The following is a 26369-nucleotide window of genomic DNA, read 5'->3' as shown; positions in this document are numbered from 1 at the left end:
CCTCGGTAGTGATTTCAACACCCACTTCCTCTGCTCTCTTCTCAGAGGGAGCAAACTCGGCCACGACTTCCTCCTTCTCCTCCTCAGGTGCTTCTTCCACACCCAGTTCTGCGCTGACATCCTCGGAGGGTTTCTCCTCCGGGATTTCAACCACCATTTCAGTTTCGGGTTGCTCTTTAGACACGATTTCAAGGGACACTTCCTCCTTGACCGTCTCCTCAGCAGCCACTGAGATCTGTTCGGCCACTTGTTCTTCGGCTGGAATTTCAACAATGGGTTTCTCTTCCACTGCCTCCACAGTCTCAGCAGTGCTGACTTCTACACCCACGCTCTCTTTGGGTGCTTCGGAGGTTGTGACTTGTTCAGTGATTTCTGCCTCCGTGATTTCAGCAGCTTCCTCGGTAGTGATTTCAACACCCACTTCCTCTGCTCTCTTCTCAGAGGGAGCAAACTCGGCCACGACTTCCTCCTTCTCCTCCTCAGGTGCTTCTTCCACACCCAGTTCTGCGCTGACATCCTCGGAGGGTTTCTCCTCCGGGATTTCAACCACCATTTCAGTTTCGGGTTGCTCTTTAGACACGATTTCAAGGGACACTTCCTCCTTGACCGTCTCCTCAGCAGCCACTGAGATCTGTTCGGCCACTTGTTCTTCGGCCGGAATTTCAACAGTGGGTTTCTCTTCCACTGCCTCCACAGTCTCAGCAGTGCTGATTTCTACACCCACGCTCTCTTTGGGTGCTTCGGCGGTTGTGACTTGTTCAGTGATTTCTGCCTCCGTGATTTCAGCAGCTTCCTCGGTAGTGATTTCAACACCCACTTCCTCTGCTCTCTTCTCAGAGGGAGCAAACTCGGCCACGACTTCCTCCTTCTCCTCCTCAGGTGCTTCTTCCACACCCAGTTCTGCGCTGACATCCTTTGAGGGTTTCTCCTCCGGGATTTCAACCACCATTTCAGTTTCGGGTTGCTCTTTAGACACGATTTCAAGGGACACATCCTCCTTGACCGTCTCCTCAGCAGCCACTGAGATCTGTTCGGCCACTTGTTGTTCGGCCGGAATTTCAACAGTGGGTTTCTCTTCCACTGCCTCCACAGTCTCAGCAGTGCTGATTTCTACACCCACGCTCTCTTTGGGTGCTTCGGCGGTTGTGACTTGTTCAGTGATTTCTGCCTCCGTGATTTCAGCAGCTTCCTCGGTAGTGATTTCAACACCCACTTCCTCTGCTCTCTTCTCAGAGGGAGGAAACTCGGCCACGACTTCCTCCTTCTCCTCCTCAGGTGCTTCTTCCACACCCAGTTCTGCGCTGACATCCTCGGAGGGTTTCTCCTCCGGGATTTCAACCACCATTTCAGTTTCGGGTTGCTCTTTAGACACGATTTCAAGGGACACTTCCTCCTTGACCGTCTCCTCAGCAGCCACTGAGATCTGTTCGGCCACTTGTTCTTCGGCGGGAATTTCAACAGTGGGTTTCTCTTCCACTGCCTCCACAGTCTCAGCAGTGCTGATTTCTACACCCACGCTCTCTTTGGGTGCTTTGGCGGTTGTGACTTGTTCAGTGATTTCTGCCTCCGTGATTTCAGCAGCTTCCTCGGTAGTGATTTCAACACCCACTTCCTCTGCTCTCTTCTCAGAGGGAGCAAACTCGGCCACGACTTCCTCCTTCTCCTCCTCAGGTGCTTCTTCCACACCCAGTTCTGCGCTGACATCCTCGGAGGGTTTCTCCTCCGGGATTTCAACCACCATTTCAGTTTCGGGTTGCTCTTTAGACACGATTTCAAGGGACACTTCCTCCTTGACCGTCTCCTCAGCAGCCACTGAGATCTGTTCGGCCACTTGTTCTTCGGCTGGAATTTCAACAGTGGGTTTCTCTTCCACTGCCTCCACAGTCTCAGCAGTGCTGACTTCTACACCCACGCTCTCTTTGGGTGCTTCGGAGGTTGTGACTTGTTCAGTGATTTCTGCCTCCGTGATTTCAGCAGCTTCCTCGGTAGTGATTTCAACACCCACTTCCTCTGCTCTCTTCTCAGAGGGAGCAAACTCGGCCACGACTTCCTCCTTCTCCTCCTCAGGTGCTTCTTCCACACCCAGTTCTGCGCTGACATCCTCGGAGGGTTTCTCCTCCGGGATTTCAACCACCATTTCAGTTTCGGGTTGCTCTTTAGACACGATTTCAAGGGACACTTCCTCCTTGACCGTCTCCTCAGCAGCCACTGAGATCTGTTCGGCCACTTGTTCTTCGGCCGGAATTTCAACAGTGGGTTTCTCTTCCACTGCCTCCACAGTCTCAGCAGTGCTGATTTCTACACCCACGCTCTCTTTGGGTGCTTCCGCGGTTGTGACTTGTTCAGTGATTTCTGCCTCCGTGATTTCAGCAGCTTCCTCGGTAGTGATTTCAACACCCACTTCCTCTGCTCTCTTCTCAGAGGGAGCAAACTCGGCCACGACTTCCTCCTTCTCCTCCTCAGGTGCTTCTTCCACACCCAGTTCTGCGCTGACATCCTCGGAGGGTTTCTCCTCCGGGATTTCAACCACCATTTCAGTTTCGGGTTGCTCTTTAGACACGATTTCAAGGGACACTTCCTCCTTGACCGTCTCCTCAGCAGCCACTGAGATCTGTTCAGCCACTTGTTCTTCGGCCGGAATTTCAACAGTGGGTTTCTCTTCCACTGCCTCCACAGTCTCAGCAGTGCTGACTTCTACACCCACGCTCTCTTTGGGTGCTTCGGCGGTTGTGACTTGTTCAGTGATTTCTGCCTCCGTGATTTCAGCAGATTCCTCGGTAGTGATTTCAACATCAACTTCCTGTGCTCTCTTCTCACAGGGAGCAAACTCGGCCACGACTTCCTCCTTCTCCTCCTCAGGTGCTTCTTCCACACCCAGTTCTGCGCTGACATCCTCGGAGGGTTTCTCCTCTGGGATTTCAACCACCATTTCAGTTTCGGGTTGCTCTTTAGACACGATTTCAAGGGACACTTCCTCCTTGACCGTCTCCTCAGCAGCCACTGAGATCTGTTCGGCCACTTGTTCTTCGGCCGGAATTTCAACAGTGGGTTTCTCTTCCACTGCCTCCACAGTCTCAGCAGTGCTGACTTCTACACCCACGCTCTCTTTGGGTGCTTCGGCGGTTGTGACTTGTTCAGTGATTTCTGCCTCCGTGATTTCAGCAGCTTCCTCGGTAGTGATTTCAACACCCACTTCCTCTGCTCTCTTCTCAGAGGGAGCAAACTCGGCCACGACTTCCTCCTTCTCCTCCTCAGGTGCTTCTTCCACACCCAGTTCTGCGCTGACATCCTCGGAGGGTTTCTCCTCCGGGATTTCAACCACCATTTCAGTTTCGGGTTGCTCTTTAGACACGATTTCAAGGGACACATCCTCCTTGACCGTCTCCTCAGCAGCCACTGAGATCTGTTCGGCCACTTGTTCTTCGGCTGGAATTTCAACAATGGGTTTCTCTTCCACTGCCTCCACAGTCTCAGCAGTGCTGACTTCTACACCCAAGCTCTCTTTGGGTGCTTCGGCGGTTGTGACTTGTTTAGTGATTTCTGCCTCCGTGATTTCAGCAGATTCCTCGGTAGTGATTTCAACATCAACTTCCTGTGCTCTCTTCTCACAGGGAGCAAACTCGGCCACGACTTCCTCCTTCTCCTCCTCAGGTGCTTCTTCCACACCCAGTTCTGCGCTGACATCCTCGGAGGGTTTCTCCTCCGGGATTTCAACCACCATTTCAGTTTCGGGTTGCTCTTTAGACACGATTTCAAGGGACACTTCCTCCTTGACCGTCTCCTCAGCAGCCACTGAGATCTGTTCGGCCACTTGTTCTTCGGCTGGAATTTCAACAATGGGTTTCTCTTCCACTGCCTCCACAGTCTCAGCAGTGCTGATTTCTACACCCAAGCTCTCTTTGGGTGCTTCCGCGGTTGTGACTTGTTCAGTTATTTCTGACTCCGTGATTTCAGCAGCTTCCCCGGGAGTCATTTCAACACCCACTTCCTCTTGCTCTTTAGACACGGTATCAAGGGTTGAGGTTTGGATGTTTCTTACCTTAGATTTCTTAAGTTGTCTTTTGTCTTCTATGACGATTTCTTCAGATATTGCAGAGTCTGATAAATTTTTCTCTTCATTATCACATAATATTGGAGTGTCTTCTTCAGACAGTTGAATTTTTTCCTTGTAAGTGACTAGTACCTCTTGAGGAAGAGTTTCCTCAGAGTGGAGAGATAAAGTTTTCCTAACCTCTTCTTTTATAAAATCATCAAGTATATTATCAACCTCACTTAACTGAATATTAGAAAAATCTGAGCTAGTTTGAGATAGAGTGTCAGAAACCTTTGGTGAGATTTGGGGGGAAATGCCTACTGATTCAAAAGGTTTAACTTTCTCTTTATCAGCATCTAAATAAAGGATTGCCAATAAAAAAGAATGAAATCTTCTCCAATGAAGATTTTCAACTGTGTAAAGTGTCTTTACTTGAATTACCTGGGTAAATTTCATATTGATTTCATATCAGTAAAGTTAGGTTTTTTAATATTTTTGTTTAAACTTTTTGAAGAATAGTTCATAAAGACAAAAGAGTCATTTATAATCAGCATTTGAATCCTGTCTGGAACATTTTATGTCCATGCTTTCTTTCCATCATATTTTCTACTTTATAAGGTGTGTTTTTTTGGTTTAAACAGTGTAAAGTTCTATGATACATTGATACACTTTGTATGCAATATCATCGTAAGTATTATAAACCTACCTTGAACTTCCTGTTGCAGTGTTATGTTGAAGTCAGAGGTAATGTCCTGTGGTTTGATTTCAGCCTCTTCTAATAAAACAAAAAGGAAAAAATACATCCAACAATTAGTAAATGCTGTTTAAACACATAAGCTAACTCTTAAAGTTGCAGGAGTCTCTAACTATGCATTTGATTTTTTAAAGTCAAAACAGCAAATCAAGTTAAATGTCATATGAAAAAGGAATTCTTGGTTAGATGGGATTAATATCTCTTCTTGATCATTCATTTCCCTATCTTATTACATGGTATAATGGATATGAATCATTTCCTCTCTTGAAAAGGGCCTTGCTTTTCAATTTAATGATGTAAAAAGCCCTTCTTCAAAGGATGTTTCAAGTCAAGTTTGGTTAACATTGAAAAAAAATTGAAAATTAAAATTAAAATTAAAATTGAATTGGTTTGGGTGAAGTAATAAATGCAAAAAGTTACAGATTACAAGAAAGATTGACAGACAAACATATTACAGGTGATCAGGAAAACTCCCTTGAACCTCAACCTATATATATCTATACTACTACATTAAAATAATAGACTCGAGTTTTTGGTCTTAATACCGATAAATCGGAAGAATACTGTCGTTTGTTTTATATATTTTCAACATTATTGGTACTTGAAGATTACCAATTTGTTTTTATTTTTTCTCAGTTAAGCTTCGCTAATTATTAATCAACAAAAATTCCTCAAAAAATCCCGGAAATCATCTGGATTTTTTGGATTTTACAATCTTGCGCTTGCGCAATACATTTACGCTAACGGGAACTTTAGTTTATGTTTACACAATATCATATTTGCATGAATAAACTCAGAAATGATAATACAAATACGGGTAAATTTTTATTGAAAATTTGCTATATATTCTGTTCATAATTATATATTAACGACTTCTTATGAGAGAAAGTATAAAATACTGTATACATAGTTAGTTGTTATTTTCGCCCTTCTACACTTCCAAACAGTTACGTCCCGTCTTAAATTCGCCCAGACACGCATGTGTACTAAAGGATAAATTGGATCATTGAAATTCGCCCAGTTTTAAATTCGCCCGCTGATAACGAGGACAAAATGGGCAAAAATAAAACAGGGCGAATATTTCCCTGTATACAGTAACAAATATACATTTCCACTAAGTACTTACTTTTGTCTTTGCGATGACAAAGAATATTTGATAACTTGCAAAAAAATTCACATTATATTTCTTAGGAGAGTGCACATAGAATATGTTTTATCGTAACTATGAACAATGTCCTACGGACCCAGTTTTACGATAGAATGCGTTCCATGTATTGTCTCTGTAGCAAAGAAAGTACGTGTACGTTGGTGAAAAAGTGTTGAATGTTATATGGATTCATTCATTTTCTCCAAAATCGTTCCGGAGCGATTCTGCAATTTTCTGCTACATTACGGGTATATGGGAGGCAATCCAACTGTGGTGAGGGCCTTTCCCGAGACACAGATTATTCAGACTAAGGAAAGTGTTGTAAAATTAATAGCATTATTGTATGCTTATAGCATTGTTATGTAAATGTCAATAATACGGTGTGTCGATGTACCCATTTTGTAAATGTCCGATATGCAATGTCAACCCGTGCACGCACGGGTCAAAGTCTAGTATATATATATACTGATTGCACAGACATGCTTTATTTTCACAAATTCAGCAATCTGGCATGTAGAATTTGACTACTGGTTATAATGTAAAAGAACAACACTGGACAAGATATTACATATGGTGGAAATGGTCAGGGATGTGGGTAGCTCTGTACCTGTCATAACCAATTCAGCCATGGTTGCTGCAGACCCCTCAGGGTTGGTGGCTTGACAAACGTATTCCCCTTCATCCTCTTTAACAGTTTTGTCAATAGTCAGTGTGCAAGTCCCATCCGGTGAGCATTCCGTCTACATAATGAATTCAATTAAATCATGATTAATGGTCTCATTAAACCAGTACAACATGTTATAAGACGATAAAAACTCATGATAGAAGTCATTATTAAGAAAATATTCATTAACAATGCACAAAGCTAAATTATTATAACTGGCATGATGTGGAAATAGAGCAAGATTTTACATTAAAATCAAAGGCCGGAACGGCCACAAAGGCGTCGAGCTGACATTTTTTTCTTTTATATAGAATGATACCAATAATTTGAATTTCTGTATTAATAGTCATATCAAATGATATTAGACTTAGAATAGAAAGTATATGAATTATGTTTACTGCTGCTTTAAAAACAAAAATCAGTATATTTTCTTATAAAATAGGTAGTGGTGCTTTTTTAATACAATAACTCATCATAATTGCAAAAATCGAAGAAATTCCAAAGTTCAAAAATAATTTGTTTCTTTCTGCTTCAAACAGTCTTTGAACAACTTTTACAGGTTCATAATTTGAATACATTAACAGTGTGTCCCTAATTATAATAATAAAACCTACATTATTTATTTCAATTCCCGTTTGAAACAAGATTTCCTATGGTATGGTTGTTTACAAACAAATCCACAACACGTGCTATCTAAAATGCTCGACCAAACTAACTGCATTATCGAGTTTATTTTTTGCAACGAAATTACTAGATACGTTTATCGCTTACATTTATTTTGGAGACCGTGCCCGATAACAAATAAATTTACATCTAAAATGTTATTTCTATCGGGCACGGTCTCCATTTGAAATGTAAGCGATAAACTAAAATAATATCTAGTTAATCTTTACACTTAGGCCTGATTGTATTCATCCGCCATTTCTTGATTAAGCAAATTTATTCTTATGCAATGAGTTATCAATCACCAGGGAGGCAAAGTTGGGTTTTTTGTACACAATTTAGTTGAATAAATGGAATAAAAAATTTTGTAATACGTTTAATACTTTTAGGAACTTATTTCTTATGCGCATTTAAAAGGCGGTGCAGCGCGTGAATTTTTGGACGATTGCCAATCCAGACGATCGCTAGAAGGCTGCCGAGCATTAGCTCGACGCCTTAAACAAGAGGCCCAGGGGCCACATCGCTCACCTGAGCAACATTTGCCTTAATTCTGATCAAATTAGCATTACAGTATCAAAATATCTTGACAACGAAGTACAGTAGATCTTGCTAAAAAAAAAAATTGAAAATCTGCCAATTTTTATCCACCTCTTTCTTTTGGTAAATACCAAGCCCCTTTTGTTGTTGTACCTGTAAGATGATTTTTCTCTTTTCCTATATACCCCCCCCCCCACATTTTGTTGCCCCACTTTTCTTTAGGGTATCATGGTTTCATCAAACTTATATCTGCATAACCTGTGCTTTCACACTAAGTACTGAGTTTTGGACCGAAAAACTTTCCCAGAATATTTTTAAAGATTTTCTCTATACATGTATATGTAAAAATTCAAACCGCCATCACGGCCCCGCCCTACCACTAGGGACTGTGATTTTGAATTTACACTACCTGAGGATGCCTCTACACAAGTTAAACTTTTCTGGCCAAAAGGTCTTTAAAAAGAAGATTTTTAAAGATTTTCTCTATATATTCCTATGTAAAACTTTATCCCCCAATTGTGGCCCCACCCTACCCCCAGGGATCATGATTTGAACAAACTTGAATCTACACTACCTGAGGATGCTTACATTTAAATTTGAGCTTTCTGGCCTAATAGTTTTTGATAAGGAGATTTTTAATATATATTCCTATGTAAAAATTGATCCCCCCATTGTGGCCCCGCCCTACCCCCAGGGACTATGATTTGAACAAACTTGAATCTACACTACCTGAGGATGCTTCCATTTTAATTTGATCTTTTCTGGCCTAATTGTTTTTAAGAAGATTTTTAAAGATTTTCTCTATATATTCCTATGTAAAAATTCATCCCCCTATTGTGGCCCCACCCTACCCCCGGAGACCATGATTTGAACAAACTTGAATCTACACTACCTGAGGATGCCTCCACACAAGTTTTAGCTTTTCAGGCCAAATAGTTTTTGAGAAGAAGATTTTTGAAAAATACGAACAAATTTTCAATAATTCTCAATTATCTCCCCTTTAAAGAGGGTGTGGCCCTTCATTTGAACAAACTTGAATCCCCTTCACCTAGTGGTGCTTTGTGCCAAATTTGGTTGAAATCTGCCCAGTGGTTCTTGAGAAAAAGATGAAAATGTGAAAAGTTAACGACAACGACGACGACAACGACAGACAACGGACAAATTGTGATCAGAAAAGCTCACTTGAGCCTTTGGCTCAGGTGAGCTAAAAACACATCTTTCCCTCTATCCCTGAAATTATTGTTAATGCTTAACTGCCAAGCCTCTAACATTAAGGAATCAAGTTCCTTATTCCTTTTTTTGTCATATTCTCACTCTATAAATTTATTTAAATTCAATCCTTCCACTAAAATGTTAGTCTAAGAGTTGCAAGGATATCAGTACATGTATACCCTTTCATAACCGATCATCTAAGCTGAACTATAAATAGCAGGAACTCCTTTTGTCCTACTGAATTTGTGAGGTCAATGACTTTTATATAAATTTTAATTATAAAGGACATAGACTCATAATGAGACCCAATTTATGTCAATTAAAACTTGTGTTATGTGAAGTGAAAACATTATTAAAAGAGTTAAAAATTAACTTGAAATATTTTAAAGCCGTTATTCATTTTCTTTCTTTCCTGTAGGGAAAGGGTAGGGAAAGGGTTTGATATTAAATGAAAAGCTGAAATAAAGCTAAATGTTAATTGAATATAATTCATTTAACTAATAACTCTAAAAACTCATATTCATCGCTCATTTACATGTATACTGAAAAATTACAGAGTTAGTTAATAAAAGAAATAGTTCCAACCATTTAGTACGAACTTTTAAATGTGATTCTACAACTCAGAAAACCTGTGTTATTGAAAGATCTATGGAAATGAAATGAATGCGATTTGTTTACCTGGTATGTTGCAGAGTCTTCTATTACAGCATCATCCAACAACCAAACAATGTCTGGTTTTGGGATTCCAGACACAACACACCGGAATTGGACAGGTTGTCCCTCTTGTACAACCAATTTTTCCAGCGTTGTAGTAAAAACAGGTGCTTCCCCTTTGGGAATTTCAGGTGCAGCTTCATCCTCTACAACTTCTTCCACGTCTTCTTCCTGCAGTACGGTGTGTGATACAGGTAGTTCCTCCTCGGGCCTCAGCAGTTCCTCCACAGCAATCACCTCCTCCACCGGCTTCTCTTCCTCAAGATCCTTGCTGATCAACTCCTCAGTCTCCTTGGCAACGACCTCAGAGACCTCTGGAACTGCTGCCTTGAGAGGAACTTCTGTCTTTTCAGGACGAGCTGACTCGGTCTGAACTGTGAATTCTAGCGGAGTGGTCTCAGCAGACTCCGCTGTCACAATCTCGAAAGAAACTTCCTCCGTCTCAGAAGTGACGACGTCACTTCCTCTGGTTTCAATTGTTGAGATTTCAGATTTCTCAGGGACCACTTTTTCTGTGGTCTGTGTATCTAGACCCTCCAGTAAGTCAGGGGTTTCCTGAACCTCTGCTAATGGCTGAGCTTCCTCTTCTCCTTTTGGAAGCTCTTCTGTTCCAATGAAAAAAGGAAAAACAGTTATATTCAACATCAAACATTTGGAAAAATAAATAAGTCAGCTATATGCCGAAAGAATAAAAATCCAGTTTAACAGTCATACTTGATTAGCAAAGATTTAATTTCCTTTTCATTAAAATAAATTAAAAGATTCTGATTTGTAATTCAACTGTTTTTCAATATTGCACTCATTTAGTGCACAGAATAAAAAATCAGATAACATCTTATTTTTTTCGACTTATTTTTGTGAAATTTATGCAATTCAAACAAATGAACTTGTTTCCCTGATAGATTTATTATCAGACATAGATTTCCTTAAATCTCAAAGAAATGTTAATCTTCTCACTATCCTCAGCTGCATTTATTTAACTCAATATTCTCCCTATGTTCTGTGATGTGTATCAGTAATATTAACAAATCCATTTGAAAACAGATAAACAAATATAACTCTATTCTTGTGACAAAAAAAACATCCTTCCTGTAAAAAGTACTTTGCTATTTAAGCTTCATCTCTCAGTTTAAACAATTGTTTGAATATTTAAACCAATGACACCTCATTCAAGCCATCAATCAAATTCTTTGATGACATTGGCTTAAATAAGTCATATCTTATGAAGTTTAGAAATACCAAAGTACATCTGACAGCTCAAAGGATTTATAAATTCCTTGGTTCATTCAAAATTAAACCTGTCCGGTCCAGAGAATTCTGACATGCCAACACTGCAGTAATGATCGTTCAGTCAACTCCTGAGGCATGCAAGGGTGAACTCTTCTACAAAACTCAACACATGCATTAGAACAAAATAAAGAATCCAGGAATAGGCATGTACATATTGATATAGCCAATGGGGATCTTGAAATTGTTCAATTTTTTTAAAGAATATATAAGAATGGGGGGGGGGGGGGATACAACAATTCCTTGATTCCTGGATTCTTGTTATAAATCATTGTAGCATGACAGTTACAGAATGTAGTGTTTGTTAAAAGTAACAGTTAAAATATCAAGTCCATCTAAATAAATGCAAACATATTCAATGCGACCGAGGATAATACGCGATACACAAAATTAATATACATTTATCAAAATAGTCCAGACTGAAAAAAAAATCAAGTCTATGATTTAGAGGATCACTTATGACTAATGTATACCTTAGAAAATTGTTTAAAAAAAATAAATATGCGGGCAGGTAAAAACAACAAACAGGCAACAAGTATTAATGATAAAAAATAGTTTCTGTAATGCAGGTGAGCGTATTCTATTTCAGTAAAAATATTTTAACAGTTTTATAGGTTTTTTTGTGCATATTCTACAATTACGAAGAGATAGAGACAACAACAGAACTTATAGATGAATTTTTCAGACCTGGATAATCCAAGTCACACTGGACAACAGTGACTATAGTTTGAGACAGGTGTGTGGAGATTCTGGATCATGCAGAAAGCGACCACAAAGTACAACATAGCCAGACAAACGGACATGCACAAGAAATTAGACGAGACAGCTGCTTTCAATGAAATCTTTTTATTTGGTCCTTCACAGGTAGAATCTGTCGGACTATGATTACAATTATTGGACTATAGTAACAATTTCAATCACAAATTTTGAATCTGTGCTTCCTATGTCAGCTTAATGCATTATCCAGAATCTATAGCCATCTAAACAGATAACTGCTTTTTTTGAAATATACATTCTAAAATGTGTGCTTATCAAATAAGCTCACCTGCATTGTGAACCACAAATGTTTTAAAAGCAAGGTCCTTTTTAGATGTTTGATTAAGTCCCTGAGTGACTCCTGAGGGTAAAAATAAATCCTACTTCTTTTATTTAGACTGGTTTGCTGCATTCACCAGGCATTATTTCTTCATTGAACTTGCTTGTAAAACAGTTGTTTACAAAAAATAAATTTTAAATGCACAAACAAAATAAAACAAGGGGAAAATAACATAATTGTTTATATTCATATAATAAAAGCTGACCATGCAAAATATTAGATTGTAATATTCATAATCTTTGAACCTAACTGCTAATAAAATTTTAAAACTTCATGATTATTAATGCATACATAGTTGTTTTCATATAATATATATGTGCAACAATTATTGTGGATCAAAACGAAAGAAAAAGACAAAAGAAGAAACAGCTACCAAAACTGTAAATCCAATTTACAACTTTCCAAATTAAGAAAATAAAAAATAATATCAAAAGCAGCAAATTCATGCTTTCATCTTCAGGTAAAAAGGGTGGGAAACCTAAAACTGGCAAAGTTTCTGCGGGACAGGTGACATGATCTTGAAATAAATCATCTGATTGGTCAGTTTCACTCTCAGCATCAAATTGAGACTCTATAAGGGAAACATAATTTTCCAACGTTTCGTACACATATAATTTTCAAAGATTACTTCAACAAGCTTAAGCCTTGATTTTCTCTTTAAAATTTTCATTTCAAAGTGACAATGTTTGGATTTAAATAATATATCTTATATAATTCACATTTTTTTACTTGTAAGTTATACTTTTGTTTGGCATTTGATATAACTCATGAAAGACACAAAGGACAATACACATCACTACATCTATCACAAAATCTTGGAATGCTTACTATGTGTGCATCTACTGTGTGTATTTCTATTTGATCTAGACTACTGGAGTAAATTTGTCCAATCAAGGCCACTAAGAGTGTAATCTAACCAACCAGACGATCAAGGGAAACAAAGACTTATGTAACTGTTTCAATTTTTGATAATCTACCAACAAAGAACCAAATCTTAAAATTTTAGCTTTCCTTACTTGTCTGTAAATGGCTGACAAATTTGGTTGTCCTATCATACACAAGTACATCTCGAAAGTTTACAACCAACTACAACCATTTCAGATAAAAGTCAGGCTTAGCTCTCTAGTTGATATGTTTATGAGATCAAAAGGTTTAACAAAGAGCTGCAGGTCATCTAAAACAATCTAGTTTGGGAAACATCCCATTATAAGATAAACAGTCAATAAAACTAAGCAGTGGTCACTGTTTGCGATTTGTCCGAACTTTTTTCCAGTGCATTTCGACATATACTTCAAGTTTGTAGACTTCTTCATGCAGTAAGACACAAGCACCAGCATTCGACTCTAGACAAACGGAACAGAGTAAAATTGGGTTATCTTAAATTCAAATGAAATAATGAAATAAATACTAGTAAAATTTGAAATGACTCACACACTTAACATCATAGCATTTGGAAAATGTTATAGTATTTTTCAATATGAAAAGCTGAAAAGTAAAATTTCAAAAAGCAAATAGCCAAAAAATTAATTAGAAAGGAATTTTCGTAGTTGTTTTAAAACTTGAGTGAATTATTTAAGTGCATGCACAGAAACAGATGTATTACATGTTCACTTTAAACAGAGAAACAGTAATGCAATGAACGACTTGGTTGGGATTGAAAAATAAAGCCACATTGTCAAAAAAATCACCACGATTAAAATATTAGAGAGCACACCCCTTTATAGTTCTACATTCCTTCACACCATGCATGAAAAGAAAAACCAACTAAGATTTTTCAAAATTATTTTTATTTGAAAGATATCAACTTAAATACAAAAAAGCTCCCAATCAAATAAAAAGGGTATACAAACAGAAATTCCTGTCTGAAACCATATAACCTTAGCTCTCACCACAAAATGCACCAATTTAAATACTTTCTCTTTCTGATTTTAATATCACAGACAAGAATGATCCAAAAAGAGATCATTATTCATGTAAAATTCATTTATCCCTGTCATGGAAAAAGGGCAATCAGATGACAAAAAAAGTTGTGACAATGTGGCTTTAGGTCTTCATTACAAACATTACGGTCATTCATTGCAGCAATTTCTCATTGAAAGTAATGAGCCAAGATGTGTTTCCATTGGTTTTAAATTGAAATATCTGATGATTAACTTCTACATAACAAGTCAAAGCAAGCTAGCTACTACAGTGTAGATCTAATGAAGAAAAGCAACTAAAGCAGGTTCCATGAAAATCTGACAAAGTATCAGCAAGACAGGTCTAGGAATGGAAGGTAGAAACAAGTTTATCTGCATCGAGAACTCACTCAGAGAATTTCAAGTGCAAGTGAGGTCAGATTCTCAAAAACTGCATTAAAAATTTGGATTAGCAAAACATTCACAGGATTAAACATCAGTTATGTGAAGTAACTTAGTTGAAAAAAGTAAACATTCCATTAAATCAATGATTCATATCACGTTAACAAATTTGAGAATTTATCGCCTGTGGAAATTTGCTAAATCCAAAACTACTCAATCTAATTTGTGTGAGTGTGGAACAAAGCAACTCTAGGAGTGCACGTTGCCATAGCAACTGGTGAATCTTACTTTCCACGAAAAGTTCGGTAACTGTACTGATGGCACCATAGCTAGTAACGGCCTCACACTTGTACTCAGCCTCATCCTCAAGGAACACATTGTGGATCGTCAGGCGGCACACTCCGTGTTCAAACTCAGTGACAAAGTGCTCGTCAGGGGTTATAGGCTCTTCATCCTTAAATATATCAATAATCTAGTTATCAATATTGATGTTTATACAACAACCTAACTTTCTAGTCTGAAAATATCTTGAGAGGAAATGTATGCAAAATAGGCCACACTAGCAATTCTGGTCAATGGTTTTACCTGGTACCAGGTAACAACAGGTGTTTCCTTCCCAGTCACCTCACACTCAATTGTAACGGATGATCCCTCAGTAGCTTCGAACTGTCGATGGAGGGTCTTTGTGAAACGGGGAGCTTCACTTACTCCCTTATCTTCTTTTACTGTAATGTCTACCGTTTCCTCTGTTTTTATTGTTTCTACAACAAAACATTTTAAAATAATTACACAGTCTTCTAGATGCATGTAAATTTAAGACTGCAAATAAGTTTTTAACATGGCACAAAAGATTGGAATTCATACCAGGTTTTGGGGTACTCTCTAGTGTGATCTCAAGTGCTGATTTATCGCTGCTGACAATTTCCTCCTGTTTTGTCAACACAATTTCAGTTGCACTAATCTCTGGAGCTTCTGTTATGTCCATTTCAATGGAAATACCCTGAGGTTGCTCTGCAACATTGATATCGGTTTGACTGACTTCATCGGGTTTGGAAAACTCCACTGATATTCCACTCTCTTTTCGTTTGGGGCGTTCTCTTTGCTTTCCTTCATCTATGCCTAACAATTGTAAAAAAAACTCAGTAAATATGGAAAATTGCCTTTGTTTTAGAACTACACAAACACTACAGTAGAAGTGATGTGTTTTGGTAAAGTGGAGGATAAGATAAATGTGCATGGTTGGAAAAAACACACAAACACACTTTCAACCATTTAAATATGTAATGCAAAGTATCTGAAAGACAAAAAATAAGAAAAGATGACCAGCAAGTGAGACAAAAAGTGTGACACATTTAAAAAAAATTGATTGCTATTAATTTTTTTAAGTGTATGTAATACTTACCTTGAACTGTGATGTAGCAGGAAGTTTGGGACATACCAGTTGAGTTCTCTATCACAACCTTGTACTCTCCCTCATCTTCTGGTAAAACATCATGGATAAGCAATGTTGTTGAGTTATTTTCAACAATGATTTCTATCTCTTCTGAACTTGTAATTTCTGATTCATCCAAGAACCATCTTACTATTACTTCTGCCATTTGTTCGAATTCAACTTTCAGAGACAAAGAAGAACCTTCCTTTACAGTCACATCTTCAAGCTTGCTTATAAATCTTGGCAAAGGACCTTCAACAGTTTGAATGAATTTCTTATCAGTGACATCAACTTCAAGGTTAATTTCAGATACTTCATCCACTGGTTTCTGTGAGTCAATTTCTGGTGATTCTCTAGCTGTTTCTTCATTGATAACATCTACAGTTTTAGTTTGTTCTTCATCTGGCACTTCTTGCTCAAATATCTCTTCCTTTTCAACCAGTTTTAGTTGTTTACTTTCAATTGTCTTTTCATCCTCTGTTATTTCAGACACAATTGTTGGAGCCTCTGAAGTTGTTTCCTGCAAATCCTGTGGAAAGTCTTGGAGAGTTCCTTCAGAAACTTCCGTGGGTTGATTGAGTTCTTTCACTGCATCAAGGAAAATTTGTTCAACAAAGTTTTCTGCTAGTTTCTTAATTTCATTCATATCAGATTTTTCTAGAATCTCATCTGACAGAACCTCCTCTTCAAAATCAGACTTTGATGGAACTTGTGGTACAACTTCAATCTTTTCTTTTGTTTCTTGTTCTTGTTTTTCAATTATTTCTTCATCCTTGTACTCATCAAGAGGAGCAGTGACATCTTCAGAAATCGTTTCTTCATGTGTGCTTACTTCACTTTCTACAGATTCTTTTAAAATTGGAGTGACAGATGAATCATCTGCTTTCTGCTCCTTTGCTTCAGACATCTCGCTGACAATGAGTTCCAATTCAGCAAGGTCTTTTGTTAATTCCTCTGCAATGGACTTACTTTCTGCTGGAGCCTCAACTGTCTGTTCTACAGTAGTATCTTTAACAGAAGATTCCACAACAGAAACTGGACTTTCTTGTTCTTCCTCAATAGTTATGTCACAAGGAACTGTTTCTTTAGATATAGCAATTTCTAACTCTCTTTTTTCCATGGCATCTTCTGCACAAGAAGGTGTCTCTTCATCAATAAGCTCAGATTCAACAAGTTCCAATTTTTCCTGAGTAGTAGAAACAAATGATTCCTTCCCCTTACTTGCAATTACATTTTCTGAAACCTTATCTTCGATTTCTTCAAGAACTTTGCCTTCCTGTCTCTCCTTATCAGTGTCCAACAAATCGAATGGAACATTAACCTCAGAAACTGACGTTTCAAGTTCTGGTTTCATTGTTTCACCAATTAGTTTGTCAACAGGAGTTTGAATCAGCATTTGAGAATCTTCCATTTCCAATTTTTCTTCTGATGGAATTACCAAAGATTCCTTTCTAGTGATATCAGTGGTTTCATCCAATTCATCTGCTGTGATTGTCATCTGGGCTTCACTTATTTGTTCATCTGTTGCTTTTGATAATGTATCGTATGGTACAGCAACTTCAGACACTGGCATTTCCTGGCTTAGTTTTTCAGTTTCAGTATTTGTGTGTTCTTTAACACTTTCTAAAACAGTTTCTATATCACTTTCAGGAACTACCTCTTCAACATCAATGGTACGACTCTCTTTTGAAGCCTCCTCTGATGGTTTTTCTGTAACCACTTTTTCAGTGTCTTCTTTTGCTGTTAGAGAAGTTTCCTCCTCTTTTATCTCTGTGGTGTCACAAGGTACTGTTACTTCATTTATGGATGCATCAACACTGGACTTAATAGTATCAACAGCCAATTCAGAAATAGATTCCTCTTCAATAATAGGTTTGCTGTCATCTAGGTAAAGGTTTTCTTTCATTGGAATTACTTTAGCTTCTTCCTCACTTGTTTTCTTGATCTTAGATTGAACAGACTCAACTATTTTTTCTTCTGATGTAAATGTTGCCTCTCTTTCTTGCAACATTTCTACTGTTTCAAGAGAAGAATCAGAAACAGGCAATTTAATGCTAGGTAATGTCACATCAGCTTCAACTTGGGATGTAAGTTTTTCGTCAATCTTTTCAGAGTCTTCAAGTGTAATAATTTCTTCATCTGTAGGAGCTTGGAATTCCTCTTTTTTGTTTTCCAAAACACGTTCTTTAACTTCTTTTTCTTCTGCTTCCTTGGCAACTTCATTACACTCTTCTGTAGCAATACTATCTGTTGATTCAAGAGAAACACTCAATTCTGTAATTGGAGTATCTAAATTGTGTTTTTCTTGTTGCAATGTTGCCACAGATGCAATTCTTTCTTCTATGTCTCCTGAAATTGTTTCTTCTGCTGATTCTTTTATTGTTATGACTTTCGATTTCTCCTGTATTTCTTGCAAAGGCCTTTCTTGAATCTCCTGTTCTGTTCTCTCCTCAGGTTTAATTGCGTCATGTTTAGATTCAATTTCACCAACTGTCTCACATGAAACAATCACTTCAGAAACAGTTGTCTCTGCATGCTTTTCAATCATATTTTGATCTGTTTTTGAGTATGTCTCACCTTTCAAAGTACTCAGTTCTGTTGATTCAATAGTTTCTTCACTATGTTGTACAAAGCTTTGTTGCTTATCAAAATCAGCTGTGTTTTCTTCAATTGTTTTTTGTAGAAGTTCATCAGCAATCTCTGTTGGTTCCTCTGGTTTTGTTTCTAAAGTGTCAAATGAAACTTTCATTTCAGCCTCAGTAGTTTCAAGAGATGTGTCCTGTAATGTTGAGGTAGCTGTTGTGATAAGAGAAGCATCAATAGCTTTAGCATCCTCAAGATTTTCAAAGTCTTCGGCTAAATTGCTTTCGGTAGTTTTTTCTTTGTCTTCTGCCACTGTTTCTAGGTTATGTTTTTGTACCATCTCTTCAGTTGTTTGTTTTTCTGCCATTTCAATTTCTAACAAACCTGAATGATCAAATTTCTCTGAAACTTCATCTTCTGATATGATAGCTTCTGTTTCTATTGGAATCTCTTTGACATGTTTTTCTTTAACATCATTCACTTCCATTTCTTCTGCAATAGTAGAAATTTGGTCTTCAGTTACTTCGTCAACTATGTCACAGGGAATGTTAAGCTCTGAAACTGGTATTTCTTGCATAGGTTTGACAATTTCTACATTTGCAGTTGAGGTAGTTTCTTTTCCTAAATCTTCAGGCATAAGTGAATCAGGTGTGATTTGCATGGATTTGACATGTGACTCATCTTTGCTACTTTCTGATGTTTTTTCATCTTCATGTGTCCCAACAAATGATTCTTGAGCAGTCAAATGTTCTTCTTCTATCATTTCATATGTGTCTAAGTCAGCAGTTATTTCTAAAACTGGAGTTACAAGTTTTTGTTCCACCTTGTCAGCAATTGCTGTAATTTCTGTCTCTGCATCAGTGATTTCTACCGTTTCAAGTGTTTCTTCATTCTTAATTGGAACAGACTGCATTTCTTTCTTGTCATCTGCTGTGACATTTTCTTCAGAGATCTTTATTTCATTACTTGGTGCAATGTCTTCTTGTTTGATTTCCTTGATCACATCCACTGAATCACATGGTAAGCTTATTTCTGAAATTGGCATTTCAGTGGCTTCGGTAGCATCTGTTAATTGTTCTGCCATTTTTACTTCACCACTTTCTTCCTTATTTTGAACAGAATCAAATGGGAGATTTTCTTCAAAAAGCGGGGTTTCAATGTTCTGTTGAACTGTGGATACCACTGTTGTCTCCTCATCATATTGAGGTAAAACTTCAGCCAGATTTTCAGGAATCACACTGCTTCCAGAAACATGTGTGGGTTTGCTTTCTTGAACATCAGATTCCAGTACATCTTGTGGGGCTTCTTCAGATGTTATTTTTGATATTTCAGTTTCTTGCATCAATACAGTTTTGATGACATCTTTTGAAAAATTTTCAGCAAATGTCTGGATTGTAATACTGTCAAGAGTATCAACTGATTCCATGATATCGATTTTAGACTCAATAGTTTGAGTGGAAGTTTCAGCATTCATTACTATTTGCTCTTCTGGATTAGTTTCTACAAGTTCTTCTACTTTCTCTTCTTCAACTTCCCATGACTCCTCTTCATAAGTTTCCTCTCTACTTTTCAAAACTAGCTCTGTGATTTCCATTTCCTGTTTACCAATTGATGCTACACTTTTAACATCAGGCATGACCTCAGCTTTAGATTCTTTGGGTAAGATTTGAGTAATGTCTTCTACTTCAAGCTCGGACACTTCAGTCTCATTTGGATAAGAAACACTTTCTTTTTGCTGTGAAACAAGTACCTTATCAGATGGGACGGGAGCTTTGTCTTCTCTAACGACATCTTTGATTTCTTCCTTCACCTCTTTAACACCTTCTTCAATAGGTTTTTCTACAAAGTGTTCTGATGTAATAGACTCCTGTTTTTCTTTTACTGAAACTGGCATTATTGATTCTTGTTGTTCATATGAAATGGCTGTTGTTTCTTCAGAACTAAATTTCATATCTTCAGGTGTTTCAGCTAACAGCAGCTGTTCATCACTATTCAAAGTGGGTGACTTGTAAGAGACCTCTCCTGAGGGAATGTTATCTACAGATGAAATTTCAAGACTATCTTCAAGTGCTGGTTTTATTTCTCCAGCAGAAATTTCATCAAATATTTCTTCATTTGTAAACGTCTTTTTCTTCTCATTCAATGCAAGTGTTTCATATGTTTGTTCATTGACATCTTGCATAGGAGCTTGAACTTCAATATCCAACTCAATATCTTTAATGTTTTCTTCCTCTAGTTCAGTTGTACTTTCTTTTGTGTCAAAAATAAGTTTTTCAGTGGTGGAAAGTTCTTCTTTGTTCTCTGGTAGAATTTTGATATCAGGTTTGTTAGCATCTATTTCTGTTAATCGTTCAACTGTTTCAAATCCTTCATCAGAGGGTTGAATTGCAACTTGTGAAACTTCAATATGTGTACAAACTTTTTCTGGTATTTCTTGAACTGCCTCTTTTTCTTCTGAAATTAACTCCTCATTTGGAGCAAACATTTCTGAAACAAACAAATTCTGGTCAGAAATACTAGTCTCTTTAATTTGCTGTCTTTCTTCAATTACCTCCACAACTAAAGGAGCTTCAATTTCTTTTTCAGTAGTTTCTGCCTTTTCTAGAGTAATTTGAAGAATATCATCAACTGATGTTTCTATTGATGGTTTTTCAGGCAATATTTCAACAGTCTCTTTGTAAGTCTCTGTTGATGGTACATCTTCCTCTTGGTCTTCTTGTTCCTCTATTATTTCTTCTGTGTCAACAACCTCTTGCACTACAGTTGTTTCAAGTCTTGAAACTTCTGTTTCATCTTTGGGAATTGAAATGTCAATATCTAAAGACACTTGACTTGTTTCAGGCTGGATTACAATATCTTTTGTGGTTGTTTCTGTAGTTAAAGATTCATCTTCCTTTGGTAAAATCTCCATTGTTTCAGCAAAGACAACATCTGCAGATTTGGTGTCTGTTGATGAGTCCAATGTCTTTTCCTCTGTTCCCTCTTTTGTGATAGTAATGGTGTCAACAGAACTTATCTCTTGTGGTTTTTTGTCAATTGTTTCTCTTTCCTCTGTAATGATTTCTTCTTCTGGAGCAGGAACCTCAACATTTGATGTTTCTTCCTCAGTTTTCTCAAGAGGAATTTCTAAGGCTGTTTCTTGAGTAACATCGTCAACAGTATGACTCTCAGGCAGTATTTCTACTGTCTGTTTGAAAGTCTCTGTTGATGGTACATCTTCCTCTTGGTCTTCGTGTTCCTCTATTATTTCTTCTGTGTCAACAACCTCTTGTACTACAGTTGTTTCAAGTCTTGAAACCTCTGTTTCACTTTTGGGAATTGAAATGTCAATATCTAGGGACACCTGACTTGATTCAGGTAGGATATCAATACTTTTTGTGGTTGTTTTTGTTTTTAAAGATTCATCTTCCTTTGGTAAAATCTCCATTGTTTCAGCATAGACAACATCTAAAGCAGGAACCTCAACATTTGATGTTTCTTCCTCAGTTTTCTCAAGAGGAATTTCTAAGGCTGTTTCTTGAGTAACATCGTCAACAGGATGACTCTCAGGCAGTATTTCTACTGTCTGTTTGAAAGTCTCTGTTGATGGTACATCTTCCTCTTGGTCTACTTGTTCCTCTATTATTTCTTCTGTGTCAACAACCTCTTGTACTACAGTTGTTTCAAGTCTTGAAACCTCTGTTTCACTTTTGGGGATTGAAATGTCAATATCTAGGGACACTGGACTTGATTCAGGTAGGATATCAATACTTTTTTTAGTTGTTTCTGTAGTTGAAGATTCATCTTCCTTTGGTAAAATCTTCATTGTTTCAGCAAAGACAACATCTGCAGATTTGGTGTCTGTTGATGAGTCCAATGTCTTTTCCTCTGTTCCCTCTTTTGCTATATCAATGGTGTCAACAGAACTTATCTCTTGTGGTTTTTTGTCAATTGTTTCTCTTTCCTCTGTAATGATTTCTTCTTCTGGAGCAGGAATCTCAACATTTGATGTTTCTTCCTCAGTTTTCTCAAGAGGAATTACTAAGGCTGTTTCTTGAGTAACATCGTCAACAGGATGACTCTCAGGCAGTATTTCTACTGCCTGTTTGAAAGTCTCTGTTGATGGTACATCTTCCTCTTTGTCTACCTGGTCCTCTATTATTTCTTCTGTGTCAACAACCTCTTGTACAACAGTTGTTTCATGTCTTGAAACTTCTGTTTCACTTTTGGGAATTGCAATGTCAATATCTAAGGACACTGGACTTGATTCAGGTAGGATATCAATACTTTTTGTAGTTGTTTCTGTAGTTAAAGATTCATCTTCCTTTGGTAAAATCTCCATTGTTTCTGCAAAGACAACATCTGCAGATTTGGTGTTTGTTGATGAGTCTAATGTCTTTTCCTCTGTTCCCTCTTTTGTGATAGTAATGGTGTCAACAGAACTTATCTCTTGTGGTTTTTTGTCAATTGTTTCTCTTTCCTCTATAATGATTTCTTCTTCTGGAGCAGGAACCTCAACATTTGATGTTTCTTCCTCAGTTTTCTCAAGAGAAATAACTAAGGCTGTTTTTTGAGTAACATCGTCAACAGGATGACTCTCAGGCAGTATTTCTACTGTCTGTTTGAAAGTCTCTGTCGATGGTACATCTTCCTCTTTGTCTTCTTGGTCCTCTATTATTTCTTCTGTGTCAACAACCTCTTGTACTACAGTTGTTCCAAGTTTTGAAACTTCTGTTTCATCTTTGGGAATTGAAATGTCAATATCTAAGGACACTGGACTTGATTCAGGCTGGATTACAATACGTTTTGTGTTTTTTTCTGATTCATCTTCCTTTGGTAAAATCTCCATTGTTTCAGCAAAATCAACATCTGCAGATTTGGTGTCTGTTGATGAGTCCAATGTCTTTTCCTCTGTTCCCTCTTTTGCTATATCAGAGGTGGCAACAGAACTTATCTCTTGTGGTTTTTTGTCAATTGTTTCTCTTTCCTCTGTAATGATTTCTTTTTCTGGAGCAGGAACCTCAACATTTGATGTTTCTTCCTCAGTTTTCTCAAGAGAAATTTCTAAGGCTGTTTCTTGGGTAACATCGTCAACAGGATGACTCTCAGGCAGTATTTCTACTGTCTGTTTGAAAGTCTCTGTTGATGGTACATCTTCCTCTTGGTCTTCTTGTTCCTCTATTATTTCTTCTGTGTCAACAACCTCTTGTACTACAGTTGTTTCAAGTCTTGAAACTTCTGTTTCACTTTTGGGAATTGAAATGTCAATATCTAGGGACACTGGACTTGATTCAGGTAGGATATCAATACTTTTTGTAGTTGTTTCTGTAGTTAAAGATTCATCTTCCTTTGGTAAAATCTCCATTGTTTCAGCAAAGACAACATCTGCAGATTTGGTGTTTGTTGATGAGTCCAATGTCTTTTCCTCTGTTCCCTCTTTTGTGATAGTAATGGTGTCAACAGAACTTATCTCTTGTGGTTTTTTGTCAATTGTTTCTCTTTCCTCTGTAATGATTTCTTCTTCTGGAGCAGGAACCTCAACATTTGATGTTTCTTCCTCAGTTTTCTCAAGAGGAATTTCTTGAGTAATATCATCAACAGAATGACTCTCAGGCAGTATTTCTACTGTCTGTTTGAAAGTCTCTGTTGATGGTACATCTTCCTCTTTGTCTACTTGTTCCTCTATTATTTCTTCTGTATCAACAACCTCTTGTACTACAGTTGTTTCAAGTCTTGAAACTTCTGTTTCATTTTTGGGAATTGAAATGTCAATATCTAAGGACACTGGACTTGATTCAGGCTGGATTACAATACTTTTTGTGGTTGTTTCTGTAGTTAAAGATTCATCTTCCTTTGGTAAAATCTCCATTGTTTCAGCAAAGACAACATCTGCAGATTTGGTGTCTGTTGATGAGTCCAATGTCTTTTCCTTTGTTCCCTCTTCTGCCATAGCAATGGTGTCAACAGAACTTATCTCTTGTGGTTTTTTGTCAATTGTTTCTCTTTTCTCTATAATGATTTCCTCTTCTGGAGCAGGAACCTCAACATTTGATGTTTCTTCCTCAGTTTTCTCAAGAGGAATTTCTAAGGCTGTTTCTTGAGTAACATCGTCAACAGTACGACACTCAGGCAGTATTTCTACTGTCTGTTTGAAAGTCTCTGTTGATGGTACATCTTCCTCTTGGTCTTCTTGTTCCTCTATTATTTCTTCTGTGTGAACAACCTCTTCTACTACAGTTGTTTCAAGTCTTGAAACCTCTGTTTCACTTTTGGGGATTGAAATGTCAATATCTAAGGACACTGGACTTGATTCAGGTAGGATATCAATACTTTTTGTAGTTATTTCTGTAGTTAAAGATTCATCTTCCTTTGGTAAAATCTCCATTGTTTCAGCAAAGACAACATCTGCAGATTTGGTGTCTGTTGATGATTCTAATGTCTTTTCCTCTGTTTCCTCTTTTGCACTATCAATGGTGTCAACAGAACTTATCTCTTGTGGTTTTTTGTCAATTGTTTCTCTTTTCTCTGTAATGATTTCTTTTTCTGGAGCAGGAACCTCAACATTTGATGTTTCTTCCTCAGTTTTCTCAAGAGGAATTACTAAGGCTGTTTCTTGAGTAACATCGTCAACAGGATGACTCTCAGGCAGTATTTCTACTGTCTGTTTGAAAGTCTCTGTTGATGGTACATCTTCCTCTTGGTCTTCTTGTTCCTCTATTATTTCTTCTGTGTCAACAACCTCTTGTACTACAGTTGTTCCAAGTTTTGAAACTTCTGTTTCATCTTTGGGAATTGAAATGTCAATATCTAAGGACACTGGACTTGATTCAGGCTGGATTACAATACTTTTTGTGTTTTTTTCTGATTCATCTTCCTTTGGTAAAATCTCCATTGTTTCAGCAAAGACAATATCTGCAGATTTGGTGTCTGTTGATGAGTCCAATGTCTTTTCCTCTGTTTCCTCTTTTGCCATATCAATGGTGTCAACAGAACTTATCTCTTGTGGTTTTTTGTCAATTGTTTCTCTTTCCTCTGTAATGATTTCTTCTTCTGGAGCAGAAACTTCTACATTTGATGTTTCTTTGTTCTTCTCATGAGGAATTTCTTCATGAATTACTTCTTGTTGTGATTTAATCTCAGAAGACATTTCTTTATACCAATCCTCTTCTTCAGGGAAAGGTTCCTCTCCTGATGAAATTTCCTCTACTTGAGATTCTTCTTCAGTTGTGGAGTATTCATCCATGCAAGTTTCACAGACTTCAACTGTTTCCCTGAATGTCACTTTCTTCTCATCTCTTGGTGCTGGGATTTCTTTCTCCAAATCTTTTACTGGGTAAGCTTCTCTAGCAGATTCATCATCAGAGGGAACAGCACTTGATGGTGCACTCAATGCTAAAAAGGGAGAGAGGTCACAATGCAAGGGAAAGGAGCAAAGTGGATATTGGAAAGGAATAGATTGTAAAACCATGACTATCCAACTTATGTATATATTAGCAATTTATATTTTCAATTACATTTTACTTTAAATTGTAGTGCATAGTAGCTTGTAAATACAGTTCAGTTACAGTAAAACTCGTTTAGTGTGAACACAGATATAGCAAAATATTGGATATAGCGAAGTTTTATGGAGTCCCCAGCAATTTTCTAAACAAAGCCTTGCAAAAATTTTGTGGTTATAATGTATCTCAGTCAAAACATCTTACAGATATAGCAAACTAATTTTGAGCCTCGTACAGGTGAATAATGACCAAATTTCAAACTTTTATTACAGATTTCTTTATAGTTTAAAATGTTTGAACTACCATCTGACATAACAGTTTTACTGATTTCCCAATAAATTCTTCAATTAACAAACTGAATAATATAGGTTTCAAAACAATGCAAATTTATTTAAAGCGTCAATTAGCAAAATTTGTAGTCTGATGGAAGAAAACATGTATAAAGCAAATTCACTATACTTTTAATTAA

At 37.4% G+C, this 26369-nt stretch overlaps 1 protein-coding gene across 1 annotated transcript in view; it reads right to left on the bottom strand.

The window, feature by feature from the left end:
• The window catches only part of LOC105342773 (titin), a 243327-nt gene that overhangs the window by 149858 nt on the left and 67100 nt on the right, over positions 1 to 26369 (bottom strand). Inside the window, exons 95-101 of the mRNA XM_066074713.1 lie at positions 15810 to 25793; positions 15272 to 15526; positions 14993 to 15168; positions 14696 to 14861; positions 9689 to 10329; positions 6542 to 6674; positions 4740 to 4808 (exon numbers count right to left, since the gene is read on the bottom strand). Of these exons, the coding sequence (XP_065930785.1) occupies positions 4740 to 4808; positions 6542 to 6674; positions 9689 to 10329; positions 14696 to 14861; positions 14993 to 15168; positions 15272 to 15526; positions 15810 to 25793 (11424 nt within the window). The remainder of the gene's footprint in view (positions 1 to 4739; positions 4809 to 6541; positions 6675 to 9688; positions 10330 to 14695; positions 14862 to 14992; positions 15169 to 15271; positions 15527 to 15809; positions 25794 to 26369) is intronic.

The sequence above is a fragment of the Magallana gigas genome, chromosome 2 (assembly GCF_963853765.1).
Source record: "Magallana gigas chromosome 2, xbMagGiga1.1, whole genome shotgun sequence".
Classification (NCBI taxonomy): Eukaryota; Metazoa; Mollusca; class Bivalvia; order Ostreida; family Ostreidae; genus Magallana; species Magallana gigas.
This window is presented reverse-complemented; position numbering and strand designations above follow the sequence as displayed.